This window comes from Anopheles coluzzii, chromosome 3, assembly GCF_943734685.1.
Source record: "Anopheles coluzzii chromosome 3, AcolN3, whole genome shotgun sequence".
In the NCBI taxonomy this organism is placed as follows: domain Eukaryota; kingdom Metazoa; phylum Arthropoda; class Insecta; order Diptera; family Culicidae; genus Anopheles; species Anopheles coluzzii.
The window spans coordinates 53,207,987-53,233,408 of NC_064671.1; the positions used below are offsets into that span (position 1 = coordinate 53,207,987).

General features: G+C 37.8%; 1 protein-coding gene and 1 long non-coding RNA gene across 3 annotated transcripts in view; one reads left to right on the plus strand and one right to left on the minus strand.

Annotated features, from left to right (window-relative positions):
* Positions 1 to 1,658: 1,658 nt before the first annotated feature.
* On the minus strand, positions 1,659 to 3,256 carry LOC125907487 (uncharacterized). The gene is made up of 3 exons (XR_007452701.1): positions 2,678 to 3,256; positions 2,053 to 2,598; positions 1,659 to 1,985 (listed from the first exon to the last, which is right to left on the minus strand). It is a non-coding gene; the product is annotated as an uncharacterized LOC125907487 (long non-coding RNA).
* A 1,773-nt stretch (positions 3,257 to 5,029) lies between these two features.
* LOC120955912 (vacuole membrane protein 1) overlaps positions 5,030 to 25,422 on the plus strand; it is a 44,631-nt gene continuing 24,238 nt past the window's right edge. The window contains exons 1-2 of one of the 2 annotated variants that reach the window (XM_040377140.2): positions 5,030 to 5,284; positions 24,255 to 24,544. In XM_040377140.2, the coding sequence (XP_040233074.1) occupies positions 24,311 to 24,544 (234 nt within the window). In that variant the 5' untranslated portion in view covers positions 5,030 to 5,284; positions 24,255 to 24,310. The remainder of the gene's footprint in view (positions 5,285 to 24,254; positions 24,545 to 25,422) is intronic. The other variant, XM_040377141.2, reaches the window with a different exon arrangement.

Sequence of the window (25,422 nt, forward strand, 5' to 3'; positions counted from 1 at the left end):
CTGCGGTAAGTTATTTCACATCACCAGTACAAGACGGTAACAAAATTTGTAGACTTAAATGTTTCTTTTTTTTTGCATGTTCCCTACCGCATGAGTTCGTGCTACATGTTGGAATTACACGCGAAATGATAGAGAATCGTTTTTCAGTACACATGCCACAACACACTATCGGTTAGTAACCACATGCTCATTTACTTTTTACTGTATCTCTTATATTTTTTTTAAACGTTATTTTGTTTGTTTTACATTCTTTTTCATTTTCTAAGGTATTCGTTTTCCTTCATCTAACTGTAAGAAACAGTCACTGCGCAACATCCTACGATAGATGCTTGGCTATAGACGAAACATTAATGTTGTATCATGCTAACCCGTGACAGGCAAGTGCTCAGTAACTCACGCACGTCCTTCAACGCACACATCATGAAACATCTGGTGAATGAGATTGCTGAGCAAAACACTCACCAAATGGAATAGAATGGATGAGTTTATTTTATGCATCATGTACCTCCCTTTTTGCCTTATAATGTGACCAGTGCCTTATTGTTTTCTTTTGTTTTATGTTAGCATAGGATTAGTATTAGTATTAGTTTGGTTTAATTAGATATAAGATTTTATTGTGCTAATATACGCATGGACTATTGAAACATATAATTATGTGTTTGTTGAGCAACACCATTTGGGTAAAAAAAAAAAAAATACGTGTACTCGTGAGGAAGCACGCACTTTGAGAAATAATTAACATCAGATTTGCTAATCATAAAACCAAACGTTGTGTTAGAGCGTATGTGAGGCCGTTGTTTGTTACGCTCGTTGTGTTGGCTGCGGTTTACGTGTCGAACAAAATGCGGACAAGACAATTGGTTATAGACAATCGATCCTAGCACTTGCCGCAGGTGCGTAATCCATAGAACAGTATTTCTTCTTGGTCGCGATCGTCCGATGTTCTCCGCTTGTTCAGCGGATCAATGGTTAATTCAAGCGGTGAGGTGAGCCTTGCGTGTCACTATGGTGCACGTAACTATATATTAACAACATCTAGGAGTATTATTAAGGGCCATGGTTCCGTTATAGTTAAAACCACGCAACAAGCATAAGGAAACTGTAATTGAAATTTGAATCAGTTAACAAATTATCTAATGGAACAGATAATGATGCTGATTTGGAACTGTGTACACAATCATGCACACAATCGTGACACTATCGCAAGTGTTTATTGCACTATAACGTTATTTACATGTTAAAATTATTCATTATACAAACACAAATATAATTATTGCATCAAATATACTACTCATTTTTTAACTGAAATTGTATAAATATATCGCATTACTCACCAATTGATAGCCTATTTGTTTTTCTTTCGTTTGGCAATAGGGTGTAGTAGCCACATTTGGAATATGTAATGTAATCATATTTTTTATTCTACTGGGTTCGGTCGGTTCGACCGGTAACAACATAGGAAAAATAAAATAGGTGCACATAATAATATGCTCGCACCACTAACAAATACTTTTACTAGACCCGTTCCAAACAGAGTCCAGTGTATGTTTAGTGCACCTTGTATATTGTTCATTTGATTCTGAAAATTTGAAAAAGAAACAAAGATATTAGCATTCTTTACAGTTATTAAACGTACTGAAACTATATGTATACTTGCCTTGCGTTATACTGCCGTCAAGATATACCGAGCGGGAGACCGTCACCATCCTACCCGAGCAGGATGACGTTGTACATATTCACGGCTGCGCCATAATGATTTGGTGTGGTATGGATGATACGTGGGAGCTGTGCCAAAAACATCAAACCATTCTCGCCTCCTCCTGATAAGCTTTAGCGCATTAGCTCCTTGGTGATGTCATCATCTGGTTCCTGCGGACAGTATATTCATTCCTTACAATCCAATATCCCCAGCGACTCGGCAAACGTTGCGACCGAAAGAGCCAAATCTTCTAAACATGTTCGTAGATTTGCACTTGAAGAGGCAACTAGATTAACCAAAAGAGAACATGTATGAAAATTATTGAAAATGTGTGAACGATAAAGAGCCTCCACCTAGTCAACAAATAGCCACATGCGGGTCGCGAGCCGTACTATGCCGATCGTTGTCCTAACCGATCCGATCTGTGTCCTGCCAGCCGATTGGAACGCACCCTCCCCTTCGCTAGAGCCACCGACCGTGCGCCGATAGTCATGCCAGTTGTTGATGAAAAGGTGTCTGTGAACAAAAAAGAAACAAACATGAAGCTCAATCGCACACCCGGAACATACAGTGCATCGCACCACAATAGACGACGCAACTTAACTTCCGCTATGCTTCTAGTCGCGATGGCCGGACACACTCGGCATCGTTACACAGTTTGATCGTGCGCGTAGCGAATATATCGAACGTATGCAGCCGGCTCTTGACCGCCCTCATTCGGCGTGAATGGCTCACCGAGAACCGGCTTCGCTGCCAGCTCGGCCGCGCCGATTGCATCCTGCTACTGCCGCTCGTCAATGCGGTGCACCTCGAGTGCATCGACGACCGATCCGTGGAACAAGGCATTCACAGAAGATCCAGGAAAACCAGCTGAATCCCATCAGCCGGGAACCAGCAACCTAAAAAAAGCCGGACACCAACCATACCATTTTTTCGATCCTAAAAAAAGCCCAACAACCGGAACGATATTATCCGCACCCTCACCGTCGATCTCACAGAACGAACGGGACGAGTGTTTTCCTGACGAGCTTGCTTCGGATAGTTGTGAAAGTGTTCCACGTACAACTGGTGGGTGATTTTCAGCTTGCTCGAGAACACCTGCACGAACCAGGTCTTGTGGAACCGGCGCAAACACTGCAGCGTGATCAGCGTCATGGCAACCATCGTCTCGGTAGGCGTGGTGCGCACCATACGCTTGTTGGTTGCCAACGTATCGAGGAAGGCGATTACGTAGTCCCGCGCTGGCTACATCATGACGGCAAATCCGGCCACCGACCAGAGGGCAGCAAACGTCTGCCGGATGGCAGTGGGCAGATGCTTTTCGATCGTTGCCAACAGTCCACCGAGCACCACGATCGTCACGATGAGGTTGACGAAAAGAAAGCTCGACCGAATATCGAACCACGGGAACTGATGATAACCGCAACGAAATGTAAACAAACCGCCATAAATGAAAACAACACCAATTGAAACTGACACAAAGAGTGTGGAGCGACCCACAGTTCCCAGGTCGCATGTTCGAACTGTCACTGGTTTATTTACAGCGCGGTATTGGGTTTTTACCATTTTTGCTCAGAAAGTTAGAACCCTACCAGCATTAAACGGCTTTGAAGGCATTCAGAAGGCATTTAAGGCCTTAGTCGCCTTAGAAGGCGAATAAAGATTTCAACCGAAACTTTCACGGCTGTAACGGGTACTCTTCGAAATCTTTCAACTTTTTGATTCAACGAGAACAGATAGCTTGCCGCCATCTTAGCTTGTTTATATACTGGTTTTGCACCCTTACTAATGTAACTGCCAAATAGAGCAGTGACAACGCTTTTGGTTCCGAACCGAGAAAGCGTGTGTTCAAATCCTGATTTTTTATGATCTTTTTTCTGTGCTTATTTCTTTTTATATTAATATTTTCTTGCTATAATTAATATAAACAAAATTTTTGTGAAGCAAAATTAAAATAATACCTTTTTAAAAAACAAAATAATTACTCTATCTTCACCCATCATTATCAGGATGGGAGAAATATGCATCTCATTTCTCATTTTATTATAGTTATCGAAATGAGTTTGATATATTAACACCTTTAAACGGGTTGGTCTTTAACAACCGAATAATGCAGACCATCATTAATAAAGTGAAATAGCTCAGAGCTTAACGCAAGAGAACATAACACGTAAATCGTGCTATCGAATCTCACGCTCATATCTGGGAACACTACAACAGTGCAGTGTTGAAGACACTTGTAAGGTTTTCTTTTGACAGTTGCAATTTCAAATTTCAATTTAAAAGCGAAATTTTTCATAGACATATTTCAAAGGTATTTAATTACTGCTAAATGCACTGCTGATCGCCTTCAATTCGCCGGCGATTACAAGGCGATTAGAAGGCATTTAACGGCATTTGCGGGTAGGGAAGGCTATAAAAATGAAACTTGTCAAAACACATTGCAAGAAAAGCATAACAATATAATGATGCGTTGGAATACGCCATCTATTGATCAAACCAATGAAGCTGTGGAGCTTTCATTTTTTTACTATGGATATTCAATTTTCCAGTCGTTTAAGCTTAATCTGTGGCGCTTGGGAAGAAGACACCTTCTCTATATTCCTACTTGATAAAAATCAACCTTCTAAATACATTATACGGACGTCACACGATGCGTAAACTTTGGCGTTAACTGAATTTCAGCCATACAACCCTATAATCTTTAACAGGAAGTTTACGCTCTCCCATACAAATCAAGCGTAAACTTTTTGGCTGGAAATAGACGAACCGAGATCGTCGCGATACCGCGAAATTCGCGCCTTGTTTATAACAGTTGTAGAACAGTTGGGCTGTCAAATCTTCCGCACCTCCGATCGCGCCTGCTGTTTCGCAGAGATACCAACTTCGGTATTGCTGAGATTTTCGCGGTAGCGCGAACCGAATGTTTTTACTTTTTCTGGTAAATTTGTTTGAAAAAAACGTGTAGAGAAACAAGTTTTGCATTTTAATTTGCATAAACTATGTGAAATAAATAGTTTAATTCGCAAATTGGTAGAAAATATTTCTTCTTAGCACATTCAATCGTCACCAGTCCTCGGATTGTTCCATACATGAACCGCGATTATCTCGCCTATCTGTCAGATTTTATAACAGAATTGACAGCTCAAGTCATACGCGATTTTCGCGGTACCGCGACGATCTCGCATCGTCTATTTCCAGCCTTTGAGGTTACGCCTCGTGTGATGTCCGTATTATCCTCGATTCGGATCTGCTCACAAATCAATTTTTCTGGTCACTCTGGTGTTGTGTTCGCTGGGAATAAACAAGTGTCAAATAGAAGCACATGTCTCTGTCCGCATCTTGATAAATTGTTGAGTGAAATGACATTGACTTGAACACGTATGGCACCTGATTTGCTGATTGTTTTGACCAAGTTTTCTTACTAATTACAAAGCTATTTCACATCATCAATTGTCTTGTAATTAATTGACAGTGAAATCTCTGCCTTTTACAAGTATTATAATTTTTTTCGTGTCATCGAGAAGCGTTCCACATATTTGAGTCTGGATATTGAACGGGGGTCAAATAGCTAGGACCAGCAAGGTGCGTATTTATGGTTTTTGATAGTTAATTCATTATCCTATGTATAAAATAATTGAAATATTTATCAACTATGTTATTGATTCCTGCAATGGCTCAACCAAACAATAAGTTTATCCTGATCTCGTTTCTGAACAATCGTAGTGTAATTTGTTGTGAACTAATGCGATGTGCTTAGGCATAATGTTATAACTACAGTCTGTTCCCTAGGTACGCGGTTTGTGCGTTCCCGGGAAATCCGCGTAAGGCCAAAAATACACGGACCAGAATTTCGCGGCCGCGGAATTCCGCATGCTGTCAAACCCATATACGAAGAGTCAATTGTAACTCTCCCGAATTGTCATATCCATACATTTTTCAGCAAGCGGAATTCCGGTCCGTGCATTTTCGGCCTAACTCGAATATCCGCGTAAGTCGAATTTCGCTGTTTCGAACAAAATACAATTGGTTACTCGGTATTTTTTTTTCAATTAAGTATATTTACACACTTTATCATTTATTCGACACGAATTGTGCAGGCTATCGGATATTTTTTTACTTGTAAGTTAATTAGCAAAAAGCAATTCATACTGCACTGGACATTTCTTGCCGCAAATTGTACTGAATTGACATTTGATCTATCAAATTTAGAAAACCGCGTATCTCCGAATCCGCGTAGTTCGAGATCCGCGTAACTCGTGAACGGACTGTATATGGTTCGGCGCCACGGAGGTGACAAAATGTTGGAACAAATTTTATTTTTGTCAAAACTGCTTGTCCACTGCATAAATAGCTTTTCTCGTGACCTCATCAAAAATCCACACAGGTACGACAAAAAGCTCAAACCCCTGAACATCATCGATAGTTGGTTTAAGAAGTAATAAACTGGTAGATAAATCAAATAGAAACGTGCATTTTAGCATTATTTTCAAAGCAATGCGTCACTACCGCACCAAATAGCTGTTTTTACGCTTTTTCGCGAACGTCATATTTTGTCAATTTTTATAAACATTCGTCAATTTTATTTCCTGGCTGGAGCAGGTTACGAAGTTTTGATAAAAACAAAAAAAGTGACATAAGTTCACATTTTGAAAAAAAATCAGCATTTTGTCACTCCCAACGCCTTGCGCCTATTCATTTTATACCTAAACGAAATTTTTCGGGGATAATGAACACAAAATCATGACACCTCTTTCTATTCTTCAGCCCTATTCGGGGCGACTATGGGCCTCGAACGACGAGATCCGTTCGCCGTGGTTGTCAGAAGGCGCTCACTTGGCGCTCAGTTTTAAAATAACGTACCGTTGAGAGACCGTAAGAAGCGCGTGAAAGAATGAGTTCTACCTGCCGGGGTCGAACGTTCCCGTTTGTATGGGGAGAAAACCGCGAGGTTTTGCGCTGCGGATTTGGAACGAATGTTGTTTTCAATGTAACGTTTTGCTTTAAATTTTGCTTTAAATGATTGAAGTAAATTGAACTTACATGTATGTAACATTTTGAAAATGTTTTGTGATCTATTTCCAATAAAAAAACATTTTCATCAGTTTTGAAAATGTATATAAAGTTAGTTTTATAAATACATTGTATACATATATATATATATATAGATATATATGTAAAGATAGTGTGTAAAGGTCAAATTTAATGTTTTTCATAAATTTGTTACACTGCTGAAAACTTTATAGAAAAATATCGCAAAACATTTTCAGTAGCAATCAATCAGTATTTTTATACATTTTTATAAAGTTAATCCAATCCTGTCGTCCCTCCTGAATTTAGTTCAATTCAAGTTAAATTCAAATTTCATTAAAGTGAATAAAGCTGCCTTATAATTGATAACAAATCATCCAATAATGATGTAACGAATGAAATCGTAGATATAAACGTCTTTAAATGCTTGACAATTGTATCTCATCTCATTTCGTCGCTCGAAGCCGCCCACCGGGCACCAGCACTCAGAGATCGCTTGAATACGCGCTTGAAAAAGAACTTGAGTTGGCGAAATTATTCAAGTGATCCGTCGGGTCCCGAAGCCGAAGCAAACCCGAAGCCGAAGCAAAACCCGAACGGGGGTCTGCACGAACCTTCGTTTAATTAGTCCCCTCCCCCTTTTTTGCCAGGATTTCTTTCCGAAATAATACAGTGCGAACCATTATATCAACATTATTCGATTTATTGAATATCGAACCAACATATAAAAAACATAACACTTGCACAATAATCACTGCATTTAATTCTACATTAACGCACATAATAAAAAAAAACACTTTTTACACTCGCACAGTGAAAAAAAAAAACAAATTCAGCACAGCACTTTCTGCTCCTCATCGCTGTTGCTCCTGGTTTTTCTCGCTGCACTGTACGGGCCACTGCTATAACACTACGACACAGCCACAGGTTTTTGATGTCTCCGTTCGCCGTGAAACACACATGAAATGGAAGAAAAATGATATTAATTAGAAGGGGGGATGTTGGTTGATAATTTTAATCACTTTTACATACCTCAAATTAAACAAAACTCCATTTTTTACGGGGTTTATCCGCCAAGCGCTGAAACACCACACGAGCACCAACCTCACTGGACTGAAAGTAAAGCCTACTGCGTGAATGTGTGTATGCGCTTCTGCCAAGCCAACCGCGCCGTACTGCGTGTGTAGCCAAGTACGTGTGTGTGTATATTTGCACCACTGGACACAGAACACAAACCTCACCGCACAGCAGAGCGTGTGTCGCCAAGTGTGTGCATGTGTGTATTTGCACCACTGAATTCTGAACGTCCACCGCACCGCACCACACGGCGTGTATCGCCAAGTGCGTGGCTGTGTGTAGTATCACCGTGGACTGCAGAAAACTACCTGCACTAGAACAGAGCGCTGGTATGGTCAAATTTTCGGCACGAGGGGGTTTCGGCTTCAACTTCCAACAACAACAACCACACGAGGAGGCTCGGGGACACTCATCAGGGGAAAATCGCTCAAATTAGAGCGAGAGACAGATAGAAAAAGTGAAAGGTCAATATAAAATCTTCGGCTTTTGACTGTTGGGCGGTACTCGCCCCGATTATCTCACACGCAACGATGAACTTTTGCACCCTTGTAGACATGGGCAAGAAGAGCGGGAATCATAAAGTTCGCTCGCTCCCATTAGTGAGCGGGCGCTCGCCGCTCTTCATTCCAGAAAAATATAATTCGCCCGCTTGCATAGAAAAATATAAAAAAGCTCGTTTGAAACTAAATGCCCCGAGAAAAAAAAATCAAAATGTATAATACTGTTGGGCTTATACGGAATGTAAATAGCCGCATGTAAAAAAATCAAATATTTTTATTTTGGTTAAAACTGAAACTCAAATTAACGTTTTTATTTAAAAAAAACATCACAAACTACTGTCGTCGACCCACACTGCCTATTCAAAACACACGTATAAAACATCGTAGAGCGCGAGCGCATCGTATGCGCAAAACACAGAGAAAAAAACAGCCTGGCTTGCAAGCGCATACCAAAATACGCATCCAAAATACGTAGCGAGAAGATCAGGGTAGCTCGCGAGCGGCCTGTATACTTAAAATCCATGCAGAAAAAAACTGCCTAGCTCGCGAGCGCACTGCCTATCCAAAATACATGCAGAAAAAACTGCCTAGCTCCCGAGCGCACTGCCTATCCAAAATCCATGCAGAAAAAAACAGGGTAGCTCGCAAGCGCACTGCCTATCCAAAATCCATGCAGGAAAAAACTGCCTAGCTCGGGAGCGCACTGCCTATCCAAAATCCATGTTCCATCCTGGTTTTGTTGTATGAAGGGGTACTGATACTAAATTAATTAAAATAAATAAATAAAATAATCAACAGAAAAGATTGAATATATCACATGCATTTATAACAATGAGTAAAGAGGTCTGAAATTACTTGAGCGGGATGTTTTAAAAATAAAATAAAACATTAAATTATCAATGAAAACAATAAAAAAAGGATTGAACTAAGAAAAAAAGATTGAATAACTAAGACCATGGTACAAACAAAACACCATTACCATTCGACCACAACTATTTCAGGAACACGATTCGTGATCTTTCGGTTTTAAACCCTTTAGGGGAAATGGGGGTAGTTTCGACACCTTAAGGTTTTCCCCTGATTGCAATACTTTTGCCAATGTAAACTTACTAGTAGACATCGAAAAAGCTTTTTTGATTCATTATGTGCCTTCTTACAAGAAACTACGTTTCCTGGATTGATTTTGATAACATTTTGATAAAAATAAAAACGTGTGTTTTTTATGCATCACAACTGCATGTAAGATCGACACCATGATGGGGTAAAATCGGCACCTTGTGGGGTGATTATGACACATTGGCTATGGCTTTAAAATAACAAACTTTGATGGCCGGTTTTTTTCATTGAAGTTCAACTGAGTATTTCATACCAATTTTAAGAAAAATTAACACAAAACATTATTGAAATATGCGGAAGAAATAAAGTTACAAGCAAGAACAAAAATTTCATGACAAATAGCACCAGACTCCGTATAGTAGAAGCTACCGAGATAGCATCTGGTTTACTTAATGAATGTTTAAAATTCCTTTTAAAAAATAACCTGGCAGACAGTATTTTCCAGTAATCTTCTTCTTTTTTCAGACAATTCAAGGGCGTTCAATTTTATTTTTCTCTGCCAACTCGAAAGCCAAAAGTCGAACATCGGTCAATGTGATTCCATACCAGCTTTTTTTTCTTTATTTAAGTCTAAACCGGCCTAAAGTAAACCTAAAATACGTTCAAAGCCATAACAATATTAATTTTAATAAGCCTAAACCATATATTGTACAAGTACACATACATGTTTTGAGTCCGAGTTTGGCAAACGTTCTATGACAGAATGATAGCTGAATTCTATACATATAACTTTCTTGGTTTGTTGACATAGTGAGTTTTAAAGCTTCTACGGTATTTTTAATTGCGTGTTTGCTCAGCTTGATCATTACATTTGTCATACATAGTTAAGGGACATCGGTATAAAATATAGGCACTTTAAAATTACGATATCAAAAAAAAGTTAACATGCTACAAATAAGCATTACACCACTAGCAAGTGGGGTGTCGATTTTACCCACATTGCACAATGGGCAACGGCCATACAAACGCCGGGATGAAAATCAATGTCTCGTGTTATTGCCGTGATGCTTCATTGAAAACAATTGCTCTTACTATACAGGGCAGTCCTATATTAAAATCGTCACGACAGCTAATGATTAATAATTAGCGCTCACAACATTGCACTATTGCTTAGTAGTCAACAGCATCAACATCAATTGTTAGGAATTAAAACGAAGGCGGAATAAATTTCTTACCAAAACTGAATTTTTAAAAGTATTACTCGCTAAAAAAAGTCGAGTTTTTCACGGTTGGTCTTGAAAAGAGATGATTCCTGATTCCTATCTTACGAACTCTTTTTAAACTGTTTTTCTTCTGTTCAGCTTTGTTTTTTTTATGTCAGTTTGTCTTGTCAGTTTGCCGTTTATGACAGATAGTTGGATACTGGTGATGTATGGCTCCTGTAACACTTACTTACTTACTTACTTATCCGGCACTACAACCGCTTTGCGGTCTTGGCCTGCCTCAGGAGTGTCCGAAACCGCTCACGGTCTCGCGCCTTCGTCTGCCAGTCCGTTATCCCGGCCTTAATGGCGGACGCCTCCACGCCATCTTGCCTGTAACATTGGCTCCTGTAACAACACATGTCCAAATCGCTTGCGCTATTTTCGAAAAAAAAGTTTAATAATTTTTGGGGTCACGGATGGTCGCAGCTAATTTCAGCGACAAAACGTAGGAAAAATGTTGATCTTTCCTATGATAAGTAAGTTCCTATGATATACGATTTACGAGTGAAATCGAGTCGAATCATAAAAAAAATTCGCTCTTTAAAATGGAAATACAGTGGAGCGCCGTTTATCCGGGTACCTTTTATCCGGCTTTCTGTTTATCCGTGCTGTTGAGAAATGACAGTTCAATACAAAGGTGACATTGCGTTATGAGGATGATATTAGAAAAAGCGGTTATAAGAGCACATTGTCATAACAAAAAACTCTATAGTTCATAGCAAATTTCAAATATTCTCATTGGAAAAACATGAAGGCAATAAAAACTTGGTTATTTTTAACAAAAAATAGGCAAATTTTCCTAAACCTAATCAGGAATTGGTGATAAAATGTATCATTTGACTCATTATCCGTATTATTCGCATATCCGGGCGAGGTCAAGTCCCGAGAAGGCCGGATAAACGGCGCTCCACTGTATCCAAAAATTCGGCAGTGATGGTTGGCATTTATGAACTTTGAAAACAAGTTTTTGCAAAATATTCAGGCATAACATCAAAGTATGACAACATAACATATCCTAACGACACATTGATTATCAAAATCTATCTATCATATAATAAAATATGATGGTTTATGTCCGGTCGAAAAATAGCTCAAATTTTGACAAAAACTCAAAGTTTATACTTTGATGGCCTATATCTCAGTAAGTTTTTGATAAAACGTGAAATATTTTTGTTTCAACTAAGTATAAGTATCTATTTTAAGAAAGTGTTTATGGTGTTTGGGCTGGTCTGGTGGTACAGTCGTCAACTCGTACGACGTAACAACATGCCCGTCATGGGTTCAAGCCCCGAATAGACCGTGCCCCCATACGTAGGATTGACTATACTACTACGGTAACAAAAAGTCACTGAAAGCCAAGCTCACTCCACTAGTGGGTACTGGCAGGCCTTGACCGACAGCGGTTGTTGTCCCAAAGAAGAAGAAGAAGAAGTTTATGGTGTTAACCTGTGACAAAGTTGGTTTTTCGATTTTTATACATGCGTTTGCTCAATATTCATTGACCGCACAAGTTTTAGTGACATTTTATATTATACAGTTTAATATAAAAATTACGCCCTTTGATACAAAAATAAACAATAGTGTTTATAAAATAATACTATTAACGGAAACTTTAATTTTGTTGAATAAACCCCAAAACTCATTAAGTCTCAGAAGTAAAAACTTACATCGGCTGTCAATCAGAACCACCATGTGTTTATTTTGTTTTTTTTCTGACAATTGATAGGTTTCTGGTCAGTGAAATGTGACTCAAATATTCGAAACAGTTAATATAAATAATGTGTATAATTTTTTTTTCTTCAAAAAGTTCTATAAATACTAAAACAACAAGGTGTCGAACTTACCCACAGTGTCGAACCAACCCTGACTTTCCCTAAATACATATAGCACAATGAACAAAGAGATGTGAACAAGGGTGCAAAAGTTCATCGATGCGTGTGAGAGATAGGGCTGAAGAATAGAAAGAGGTGTTTTTCATTTCATGTTCATTATTCCCGAAAAATTTTGCTTGGGTATGAAGGCCATGTCTGTGCTCCATCCAAGGTGGATTTAAAAATATCAGGTGGTGGACTCTAGTGCATTTTGACAATTCGTCACTTGACGTAAGGTCCCCAGGATTCAAACTTTGTTTACATTTATTAAATTTGTTCATATAATTTATCTACCCCATTTTTCCGATTAAACATTCTTTAAAAATATATTTTGGACTTCGTGAGTTCTTATTTAACATTAAAACATCGATTAATGTGTGTTATTTTGTGTTATTTCGTAAATTTATTCTATAATTCATTGTGTTTTCGACATTTTTGATGATAACAATTAAGAAAGCATTATTTTTTCAATTTTCACATTAATTTATCATTATCTACGAGCCGCATGGACAATTTACGTGAGATTAGAACTCTTACTCACATGATTTTAAATTTCGTGCATAAACTAATCATCAAATCTTTTGTTAATATATCTCATTTTTTCGATAAAACCAATAGACATACAAAAATGCACATAATAACAAAGAAATCTGTTCTCTTTGCTAAGTTTTGTGTGCCGAAACCAATGGTTAACGGTTTTAAAATGACGTAAAGTCCCTCAACTATGGCGACCCCCCAAAGGGCCTTATCCACCACCTGATATTTTTAATCCACCTTGGCTCCATCGGAAGGCCTGTCAAAATTTTATATGGAATTTGACAGATAACGTCGGATTTGTGATTTCGTCGTACGACGACCCAATTGACATTTTCGAGCACGAATAATCGGGAATTCGAGCAAATTCCCTTAAACTGGAGCCTTAAACTTCCCTTAAACTGCACCAGTTTAAGGGAATTTAGAAAAAGGCCTTTAAAATCAACTGTGATGCGGCTTTTTCGTTGTTTTCTTCTAGATTCGCTCGAAAATGATGTTTCCTATCGTTATAGTTGGTCAGGTAGCCATTTTATACTTAAATAATATTGATTTTTTATAAAATAACGTCACACAAAATTAGCTTTTGTTTTTCATAAAAAATCTAAGCTATGTGTGTAAAATGAGCTCGACGGCATCGTCAATCGATAGAAGCAAGTTAAATTTAAGAACTCACCAAATTTTAGCGCTTTCAACACACTTGATCACACACAAATCCACAATTTCAGGCGTATCGAGTACTAATCGAGCCGATATGGGAAAACAATTTCAAGCAAATGTCACTTGGGTATTTAATCGAACAAATGTGTAAATGAAAAACATAAAAAAATGTAAACAAAGTTTGAATCCTGTGGGGACCTTACGTCAAGTGACAAATTGTAAAAATGCTCCAGATTCCACCATCTGATATTTTTAATCCACCTTAGTTCCCGAGTTACGCGATTCTCAACTTACGTGGATTCTGAGATACGCGGTTTTTTTTTAATTTGAGGCCTTTTCCGTTTTAAGTTCGTAGGCTGAAATTTCAGCCTGTCAGCTGTTTGCATTGTTTAGCAGTTCTCGAGCAGCTATGTAAGTGGGTTTAATTAGGGTTGGGTCAAATAGCTTTTTTGGAAGAGCGGAGTTTGCACCGCTCTCGCTCTTTAAAGTGTGCGGTGCGGTAGGAGCGATTGTGCGATGCGCTTCCAGGAGCAAAATTTCGCACCACAAGGAGCGCTGCACGCAAGGCTGGGTATGTGCGATGTGCTTCCAGGAGCGAAATTTCTCTCCGCCTAGAGTGCTGCTGGATAAGTTGAAACGATGAGATAGAAGATGTGCGTTTGAAAGCTTAGTTCAGAAAATGATTTAAAGCCTTGCAGAATGTGAGCGGAATGCGCCAATTATTTTTTACTCACCTGTTGAAAGAAAATATTTTCTAATGGGTCGCGTGACAATGGTTTGTACAACGTACATTGTCTTTTGCGGGCCGCATTTTAAATACAATTTATTTTGAATATGTTTAGTGTCGTATGTTATATGTTTATATGAGTTCGTATATGTTCATTATAATTGAAATTGAATACAGTAATAGAAGTACAGTACAGTTTGTACAGTATTTATATCTTAGTCCATATCACCCTCTAACTTCCGCATTATCCTTTTTTCTTACATTTTGTTTTGTTTAATAAACAAAATTTTGCTTAGCTTATTTGAATGTAATCTATTTCGTTTACAAGATTCAATGTCGCCTGTCAATGAAAGACACCTTTCCGCATGGCACAGAAAAGGCTGGGATGCAAAGAGTGCAAATCATTAGGTCGTATAATCTCGGATACTTGTTTTTGTGTAATTTATACCATTGAAGAGGGTTGTCCGCTCTATGTGATAATGGCTCGGCCAAGTAATTGTCTAGTTCCTTCTGGGTTTCAGTTCGCGTATGTATAATAACTTGGGAATAATTTTGTTCGGAATCGAAATCTTTCCAAATACTATCAATAATGAGATCCTCACTAATTGCAACTCCACTTTTGTTTACAGTGTGTACTTGAAATTCATTGGTTTGCGTAGGTAATGGTCTATTCGTAGTAATACATGTTTGCAGTTTTGCTAAAATTCTGTTTCGCTTTGGAATCCTTTTTGTTTGAACCGGGGGTTGAAAATGGTGGCTTACTTAACAATTTCCCCGTCGATATAAACAATTTTTCATGTAATCCATCCTTTAACAATTTGATTAATTTTTTTCACTTCTTTCGTTTCACAATCTGAATTGCATTCTAATTTCTTTATCATCAAAGATGTAGTTACACGCATTTTGGACAGCGTTACTGTTTGTTCAGCAGAAATTTCTTTAGTTACTAGTTTTAGGCAGAGTCAAAACAAAACACACGAAGAGCGAAAAAAATATAATAATTTCCAAATATGAATATGCGGGGCGTTTGAAACAATTTCATAAATACGTTAAAATTGTTATTTTAATTTGCAATTTACAAACCCCCGGTAAACGAAACATAAACTTTTTGACAGATTTTTTGTTAAAATTTTGAGTTTACGCTCAAGTTGACGCTTAATGTACCGTATACTTATTCATTTCAAGTCGGTATGAACTTTCTACAAAAATATTTTATTAAAAAAATGAAAAACTTACCCAGGTTGGCTGCCATACAAAATGGACAGGGTTAATCAATTAGTTTATGCCAAAAGACGTAAAATGACTCAACCTTGTGCAGAATAATTTTTCGTACTTGACAAAAGTATGAAGAGGGAAAAATAGTCGCCATTGATCCGTGTGTTTATCGAAGAAACAATGTTGGCAAATATTTGGCTTTGTAAATAACATTTCCTGTTTTAAAACTGCTGTTTGAAGTATTTCAAAGCGTGTGTTTTCAGATTGAATCAAAGTTTATTGCTGAAAGCAAAGACTATATTGAATTTGGAACGATGTCGGACAAAAAAAATGAGTGATGTTTGTAATTACTTCGAAAGTACTGCTGTGCCAAATAAAATGCGCTGCGTCAATTGACTTCGAACAATAAATCCTTATTCAACTTGAAGCGTCATTTCAAAAACATGCATCCGACGGTAGAAGTTGAGCGACCATCGGCATCAAAATCTTCAGGAAAAGAGATCAATGATTCTTCTACGAGCGATATCTTAGATGAAGGTGTTTCGAAGACAACATCAACATTGCAGAAACTATTAGCCAAAAATCCATGGAGCAATTCGTGAGTGTTACGTTGGGTGCTGCTAGAAAAAAGCCATAGACAATAAATTTTTAAATGTCATATGTAGCCATGTCTTACCATTCCGTTTGGTAGAGGAAGAAGATTTAATTCGAGATATGTGCCGAAGTTATACGCTTCCAGCAAGGAAAACTCTAAGCAATACGCAATTGAACGTAAATTATGGAAAACTCTTAGAGCTGTGGAAGAAGAACTAGTTAACTGCAAAGCAGTATGTTTAACTTCAGATGGTTGGACCAACTGTAAGATTGAAAGTTTCCTGGCGACCACTGCTCATTTTATCGATAGCGAATGCAAACAAAAAACCTATTTGCTAGCATGCGAAGAATTTTCCAACAAACACACTTCGAAAAATATTGCAGGGATGATGAAACAACATTTAAATCGGTTACACGTTCAACTTGTATTGGACGTTCCTACACGCTGGTATTCAACGTTCCATATGCTCGAAGTTTTTTATAAAGATCCAATTGTATCTTCGCTTGATATTCTTAGCTATTATTCACAACTAACTGAAAACGATTGGACCAATATGAATGAAGCATATTAAGTTTTTTTTTGTTTTAGTAACTAAAGAAATTTCTGCTGAACAAACAGTAACGCTGTCCATCTTTACATCTTTAATAATTAAGAAATTAGAATGTAATTCAGATTGTGAAACGAATGAAGTATAAAAATTATCAAATTATTAAAGGATGGATTACATGAAAATTTTGTTTATATCGTCGGGGAAATTGTTAAGTAAGCCACCATTTTCAACCCCCGGTTCAAACAAAAAGGATTCCAAAGCGAAACAGAATTTTAGCAAAACTGCAAACATGTATTTCTACGAATAGACCATTACCTACGCAAACCAATGAATTTCAAGTACACACTGTAAACAAAAGTGGAGTTGCAATTAGTGAGGATCTCATTATTGATAGTAGGCATGGGCAAAACGATTCTTTTCACCGAACGCGAACGAACTAGTTCGCTCACCAAAAAGAACCGAACGCGAACGACGATTCTTTCGTTCTTTGTTTCATGAGGTTTTTATTCATAAAGAACGCTCGTTATCTTTTTCATTTACCCACCATAGACGCATACTGTAGCCAAAGAAGTACTCATTCTGCGGTTGAAACCAATCATTTAAAAACATTAAACACTCGGCTGTCTGGTCAACACAATCCATCGCAAAACCGACCAAAACCTAGCATGTAAAAAACTAATACGAGCAAAAATGTCTCCTGCATATATTGTACCCCATGCCTTATACACACTTAAGGATTCTATTTAAAAAACTACTTAAATATGGATCAACATGATGAGCGCAATCAATTCTGTTATGTTTGGTATCTTGGCTTTATTCAAACACTTAGAACGAACATAATAAATAAGATACACAATACACAATACACTTTAAAATAATACGTGCAGTGGCAGAGCACCAGCCGCACCGAGCGCCCCTGCCGAGAGCTCCTGCTCGATCGGCCTTCGTGCACACTCTGCCTCGGCGCTCGGCACACGCTAAGCCTTGCACGCTTAGTGTGTGCGACAGTGTGCGTGTACACACTGTTGTCCCCCTGGACGTTGACCGGGGGCAGCGCAACTGCCACGGCAAGTCCAGGGGTCGGCACGCACGGCTCACCACAACAAATTCAGTTCAGTTCATTCGCGAACAATGACTAATCCGTTTGAACGGGCTCGATCTATTGAATTGTATAGGTATAATTTCCATACCAACAGAACACAGATCGAACACCAGTTCGAACGCGTTCGATGAATTCAATTGTGTAGGTACGATTTACACACCAACAGAACACAGATCGAACACCAGTTCGAACGCGTTCGATGAATTCAGTTGTGTAGGTACGATTTATACACCAACAGAACACAGATCGAACACCAGTTCGAACGCGTTCGATGAATTCAATTGTGTAGGTACGATTTACACACCAACAGAACACAGATCGAACACCAGTTCGAACGCGTTCGATGAATTCAGTTGTGTAGGTACGATTTATACACCAACAGAACACAGATCGAACACCAGTTCGAACGCGTTCGATGAATTTAGTTGTGTAGGTACGATTTACACACCAACAGAACACAGATCGAACACCAGTTCGAACGCGTTCGATGAATTCAGTCGTATAGATACGATTTCCACACCAACAGCACACGTATCGAACACTGCTGGACAAATTCGACGATTATGGGTACGATTTCAACACCAACAGGGTACATTTTGATCTCTGACGACCCGTTCGCACGGTGCGAGAAAGAGCGAGAAAGCAATATGATTTTGCACGTTTTATTACCACATTTATGTGTGCCGATGAACACTGAACGGAACGTTCGAACGCGTTCGGTGTAGTCAGTTTCTTCCAAAAGACCTGGTCGTTCTTTTTGTTAAGAACCTCGTTCGTTCGTGCACTTTACCGAACTGTTCGAACGGTACGATTCTCGTTCATTTTACACATGCCTAATTGATAGTATTTGGAAAGATTTCGATCCCGAACAAAATTATTCCCAAGTTATTATACATACGCGAACTGAAACCCAGAAGGAACTAGACAATTACTTGGCCGAGCCATTATCACATAGAGCGGACAACCCTCTTCAATGGTATAAATTACACAAAAACAAGTATCCGAGATTATACGACCTAATGATTCGCACTCTTTGCATCCCAGCCTTTTCTGTGCCATGCGGAAAGGGGTTTTTTCATAGACAGGCGACATTGAATCTTGTAAACGAAATAGATTACATTCAAATAAGCTAAGCAAAATTTTGTTTATTAAACAAAACAAAATGTAAGAAAAAAGGATAATGCGGAAGTTAGAGGGTGATATGGACTAAGATATAAATACTGTACAAACTACTGTACTTCTATTACTGTATTCAATTTCAATTATAATGAACATATACGAACTCATATAAACATATAACATACCACACTAAACATATTCAAAATAAATTGTATTTAAAATGCGGCCCGCAAAAGACAATGTATGTATGTATTACGTTATACAAACCATTGTCACGCGACCCATTAGAAAATATTTTCTTTCAACAGGTGAGTTAAAAATAATTGGCGCATTCCGCTCACATTCTGCAAGGTTTTACAGGGCTCTGCACTTTATCTCAAGATCACGGGACCCCTTCCCGAATTTGCCTTAGCCAAAGCCAAGACTGCGGTATGATGCTTGAAAACGTTGATGATACCTGGAAACGTTGACGATACCTGAATTCATCGGATGCAATACTGAATCTGCGGCACATTTCTCGAACACACTGGTCCGCGCCGAGGACATGCGATCGAATATTTTTTTACACGTTTAACCTTTGTGTACATCAGTGTATTAGAAATACCCTATTATCCTTTTCGTGTTTTTACCAAAAAAAGACAATTTAATAAAATGAGTTAATGCATATTTGTTTAATTAAAATATTTACAAGTGTTAAGAAAGTAGTTTGAACTGTTTAAATAATCTTTTTTGGTAAAAACACGGCTGCGGTAAAAATAATTGGCTGTTTTCAGTACACTGATGTACACAAAGGTTATCCGTGTAAAAAAATATTCGACCGCATGTCCTCGGCGCGGACCAGTGTGTTCGAGAAATGTGCAGCAGATTCAGCATTGCATCCGATGAATTCAGGTATCATCAACGATTTCAAGCATCATAACGCAGTCTTGGCTTTGGCTAAGACAAATTCAGGAAGGGGTCCCGCGGTCTTGAGATAAAGTGTGAAACCCTGTATAGGTAGGAAATGTAACCCCCTGTTTACATATGCCAATCGCCAATAGCGAACCCAACGAACTCCTGTTATATGGAGTTGAGGGTACGATGCCAGCGCCTACACGCGTGGTCCAAAACAGCCGAAGTCATACAAAATCATGAAAAAGTCTGCGCCCTTTTGTTCCAGCGTCCTCGTGAAGTTTACCTAGCCGAACCGAATAGTAGCAGCATTTGTACTGCTTACCTGCCGTAAGCCGCTTGTGTAGGATTGCGCCCCACACTAGATAGTTAAAACTCGCGACTCGAGTGTTCTACGGGAGCAAAAATCAGCACAGTTACCATATTCACCGGAGAGCGCTAAAAAGTGTCAAGCAAGAGCTACCTGCCAAGGATTCTAGGCAAGATTTGCTAGCAAGGTGATATGAAGATGTAGAAATAAATTCCAGCTCCAAAATCTGTGCCTTTGACTGAATTCTGAATGTATTTCTTGGGGTACTTATTACAAAGTGCTGTGTTCCGTTAGCGATGTTTACATTTTTGGGTTTGTACGCTGGCTTAATTTCCCCTCTTTCCGTAGACATACAAATGTTTCCTAATTATTAATCAATATCATCACCCGTTGACCCAATGATTTGCATAACTGATTTGCAGATGGCGCTACTGTGAAGTGGGGAGTAGTTGTGTCATTGCCTCGAGATGGCGCTGCTATTGGTTTTATGGCTTAATTCACGTGTACAACAAAATGCCTACATTTTGGCGCATTTCAATCCTAAACTCCGCTGTGATACCGAGCGAGACGCATAGACAACGGCTCAAGAGGACATTTGTAGCCCTGAGGAAACTATTCTGTGTCTCTTTTGCCTTGTCCTTGCCTTTAGATCCTGATGAGTGAAGCATGCACATCTTTCGGGTACGTTCGGGGTATAAGCCCTGTCCCTCTCATGTTAATGATAAAGATAGAATCGTATGCAATCGGCTCTGCATTTGGACGTGGGCAGGTCCGTGGACGCCGTTTGTACGCAGACGATGGGTTCGATGGATGGGTTTTCCATCACTTGCGGGTACCCAGTAACTCAGTTTCGGAAGGTTCGAGAGGGCAAATGTAAACACACGGTAAAGCAAATTAGGTAATTTTCGGTTAAAACAACTTTTCATTCACTCATAAAATTCATTGAAGTCTAATTTTTTGGTTGAATGGAATCTATGATTTTAGGTAAAATAAATCGAGTTTTAGTGTGCTCATTTGTAAACCGATATTCGATCGAAAATCGATAGAACTATATATAGTCACTCTGAAAAACTTGCTCAATCTAGCTTATATAACCTAACTATTAGGTAGATTGAGTAAGTTTTTCAGAGTTATATAGTTATAGTTATATAGTGGACCTATGGGTCCACTACTGCATATTTCAATTCAGCCGTTAAATGCTTTTAATTTGTATTGTGCATTCATAAATTCAAAACAATAGCACCGAAAACCTATCAGATCCATGATCTATTATATTGTGAATATATAACAATAAAACAAATCGTTTAACTAATGCGTACATGAAATTAAATATGGTAAAAGTAAGGTTCAGCCCTCTACGTTACGCTAGCGTAACGCGTAACGCCTGTTTATCGCAAACCCAAGCAGCATTTTTGAACGCCTATGTTAACCGCCGTAGATGAGCAAATTGATAGATAATCATGTCTTAATATTTATTATGTTTATATGATAATTCTAAAAGCTAAAATTTTTGAACAAATATAAAAAGTATAGCAATCGCTATTAAAGATAAAATGCATTGACATATCATGAGTGTAAAAATGTTAGAATATTACATTATTTTTAACAGCAATCAGAGTTGTAACTACTTCACGAATTAAAATTTTGACAATTTTAAAAATAAAAAAAGGGTTTATAATAAAAAAATACCAGTTATTTACTTGTACTATAACAATTAAATCTCGTTAATATAGATTCAGCTTAAAGCAACTAACTTTTTTTCATCGCAATTTAAAATATTTTGTATTTAATTAATTTACACTGGTTAGTCACGTGGCACAAAAATGTAATAAAAATGTTACTTGTTAATATTTGAAGGAATGTATGTATTTCCGATGTAACGTAGAGGACTGAGCCTTACTTTTACCTTTTTTTCATAGTAAGATTTTTTTTCTTCCTATTAAAGAAAAATATATTACATTAACCAGATGTGTCAAGCTCATTTGTTCGACGGGCCACTGTTAACCCAAAATCCTTTCGCGGGCCACAATATTTAACCAGTTGCTAGTTTGACATACCTGATCTTAACGATAGCTTCGTCATTTCAATTCTATGCAGGGGTATGTGGTGTAAGGTGTTTTAAAATGACAAGGTGAAGTTGTTCAGAGCAAAATGACATTTCTCGACTTGACATAACTGATCCGTGACCCAAGCGAGTGAAATTGGCACTTTTCGGCTATGTTTTCGATAGACATTTCGTGCACGATTTGACAAACGAAACAGTGTACGAGATTCAGACTTTTTTCGGCACATAACCACAACCGCGTGCAATGGCATATTTGCTATCTTCATTGCACGTTAAATAGTTTTTATATTGTTGGTGTTTATATGAATGATACGATACGAAAGAACACAACTGATTTAAATGCAAACTAAACATAATAGTAAAAAAGAAATATACATAACCTGCTTAAACGCTTGGCTTGGAGAGCGAAATGGTTTGAATGCAAGAAGCACACATACAGTCATATATTGCTTGTCAAATTATGAGAGTGTATGAGTTATCGTACGAAAATTTCCGCTTGGGGGGCTCCGGTCAAGGTGGATTAAAAATATCAGGTGGTGGATAATGGCCTTTGGGGGGTCGCCATAGTTGAGGGACTTTACGTCATTTTAAAACCGTTAACCGCACACAAATCTTAGCAAATAGAACAGATTTATTTGTTATTACGTGCATTTTTGTGTGTCTATTGATTTTATAGAAAAAATGAGATGTATTAACAAAAGATTTGATGATTAGTTTATGCACGAAACTTAAAATCATGTTAGTAAGAGTTCTAATCTCACGTAAATTGTCCATGCGGCTCGTAGATAATGAGCAATTAATGTGAATATTAAAAAAAATAATTTCTTAGTTTTTATCATCAAAAATATCGCAAACACAATGAATCATAGAATAAATTCACGTAATAACACAAAATAACACACTTTAATCCATGTTTCAATGTAAAATAAGAACTTGCAAAGTCCAAAATAGATTTTTAAAAAATATTCAATCGAAAAAATGGGGTAGATAAATTATATGAACAAATTTAATAAATGTAAACAAAGTTTGAATCCTGGGGACCTTACGTCAAGTGACGAATTGTCAAAATGCACTAGAGTCCACCACCTGATATTTTTAAATCCACATTGGCTCCGGTATAAAAATCAGGGAGGGCTGGTGCGGAGTAATGCAATTTATATGCAGTGAGTGACAGGTGTCTCCCACAATGTCGCCCAGCAAAAGTGATAAAAATCAACCTTCTAAATACATTATCCTTGATGTGGTGGGCATCATTATCATCATCACCTGGGTAGACGTTTATTGACGCTAAGATTAATCAATAATTGTCTCAATAACCACTTGTTCACAAGTCAGATGGTATAAGCTGCACTGTCGAATTAAAAAACACAATCGTCGATTTCAATCAAGGATGTTATAAGAGACCAGGTGGGACCAGAGACCAATGAGAGTCGCTATGTCAAAAGCCATACATTTTCAAATTTCGTGTTGATTAATTTTATGTTTTTGTGACATATGTAACGAAATAAACGATAAATAGGGGTAAGATTTTTTTTTAATTCAGGAGGAACGGACCGGAAAGGCCGTATTGCTTTTTTCTTTTCTATGATCTTCAAAATGTAATTAAATGAAAAATAAACGTAGTTACTTTAATTGCCGATTAAAAGTTAGGAAAAATGACATATGAGTTCTTCAATGGTTAGCTGTCAGAATGGCTATTCCACCACTTGGTCTCTTATAACATCCTTGATGTCAATTGCACAATTTTCAAATTCTGCATGGGTTGTGGAGGTTGTTGCATTATTAGCAAAATGAAGTGATTTGTTATTTGTGATTTACCGTTATGTGTAGCTTTTACTGTAAATTATAGATTATCATTTGAATATCGTTTAAATAACAGAAATGTTTTTAAAAGCGTTTTGCTTTTGCTAAGTTTTACTAATAGTAATAACCTGAAAGTAACAATCATTCATGCTTATTTTTAATATTTTTAATGTATTTTACGTTCTAGACGACTGCCGAATTGCTTTAAACCTGAGAAACTGTGCACTGTAAAACATCGTTGTTATGCCTAAAAAGGGGGTTGTTGCTAAAAATAAATCAATGAAAATGAAAAAAAATACCGAAGACACTAGAAGCTTCACCTTTGATGATAAGAGATCTGGCGGTTCTACAACTTTAGGCAATGAATCCGGCGGTAGCTATCCTGGTTATAAAAACACTCGTTACAAATCTTCAAATAACGAAAACAACAACACAATTGATAGCTCCGTACTTGGATCGTTCGATGATGCGAAACAGGTGATAAAAATGTAGTAAATAATAGTTTTTGTGTAGAAATTGTTGTTATTCGCATTTAAAAATTACGAAATTATTATTTTTTCATTTCATTGTTATCAATCACATTGCTTTTATCGTACAATCGGGTTGTGATGTTAAAATTGTGTTTTAATACAGTGCTGCTTCTCTAACCGTAGCAATAGACGATGCGCAATCTCAGATTGCGCATATATTTATCTGTCAAACGGATCGGTTTGATATATTTATCTGTCAAAAAATATTTATATATCTCGGACATATAATCTTGAAAATTTATGCGCAATCTTGGCGCAATCTGAAATTGTATGGAAATGACGTTTATAGCTCAGGGTTGGCTACGCGAAATGACATATGTTTTGATAAAACGAATATATGCGCAATCTGAGATTGCGCATCGTGTATTAATACGGTAAGGCACTGGTCTAATCTTGTTGCGCGCAACATTGTTGCTGGCAAAATGTATGGATTTTGACAGCTAGCGCAACTTTTTTGCATGCCAAATTCGAACCAATTTGATTTTTGTCTGGCAACATTTTGTATTTACCTTGGTCATGGTAATCGGGTGTATGAAATGACACAGCAGCAGTGTGTGTTTTGTTGACATCCGCTAAATTTGGAATTTTTGCATTTATAATACATTTTTTGGTGTATATTTTATTTTTTCAACACTTTATTCAACAAGTGAATGATAAAAAATAAACTCTGAGCTGTTAATTGGTTAATTTTTGACGCTAAACAATGTCAAAGTGAAATGTTGCCAGCAACATTCATAGACCACCTCAGCGATATGTTTCCGAGCAACAATGTTGCGCGCAACAACATTAGACCGCTGCCTAAGATGTACGGGGCGACTATAGGCT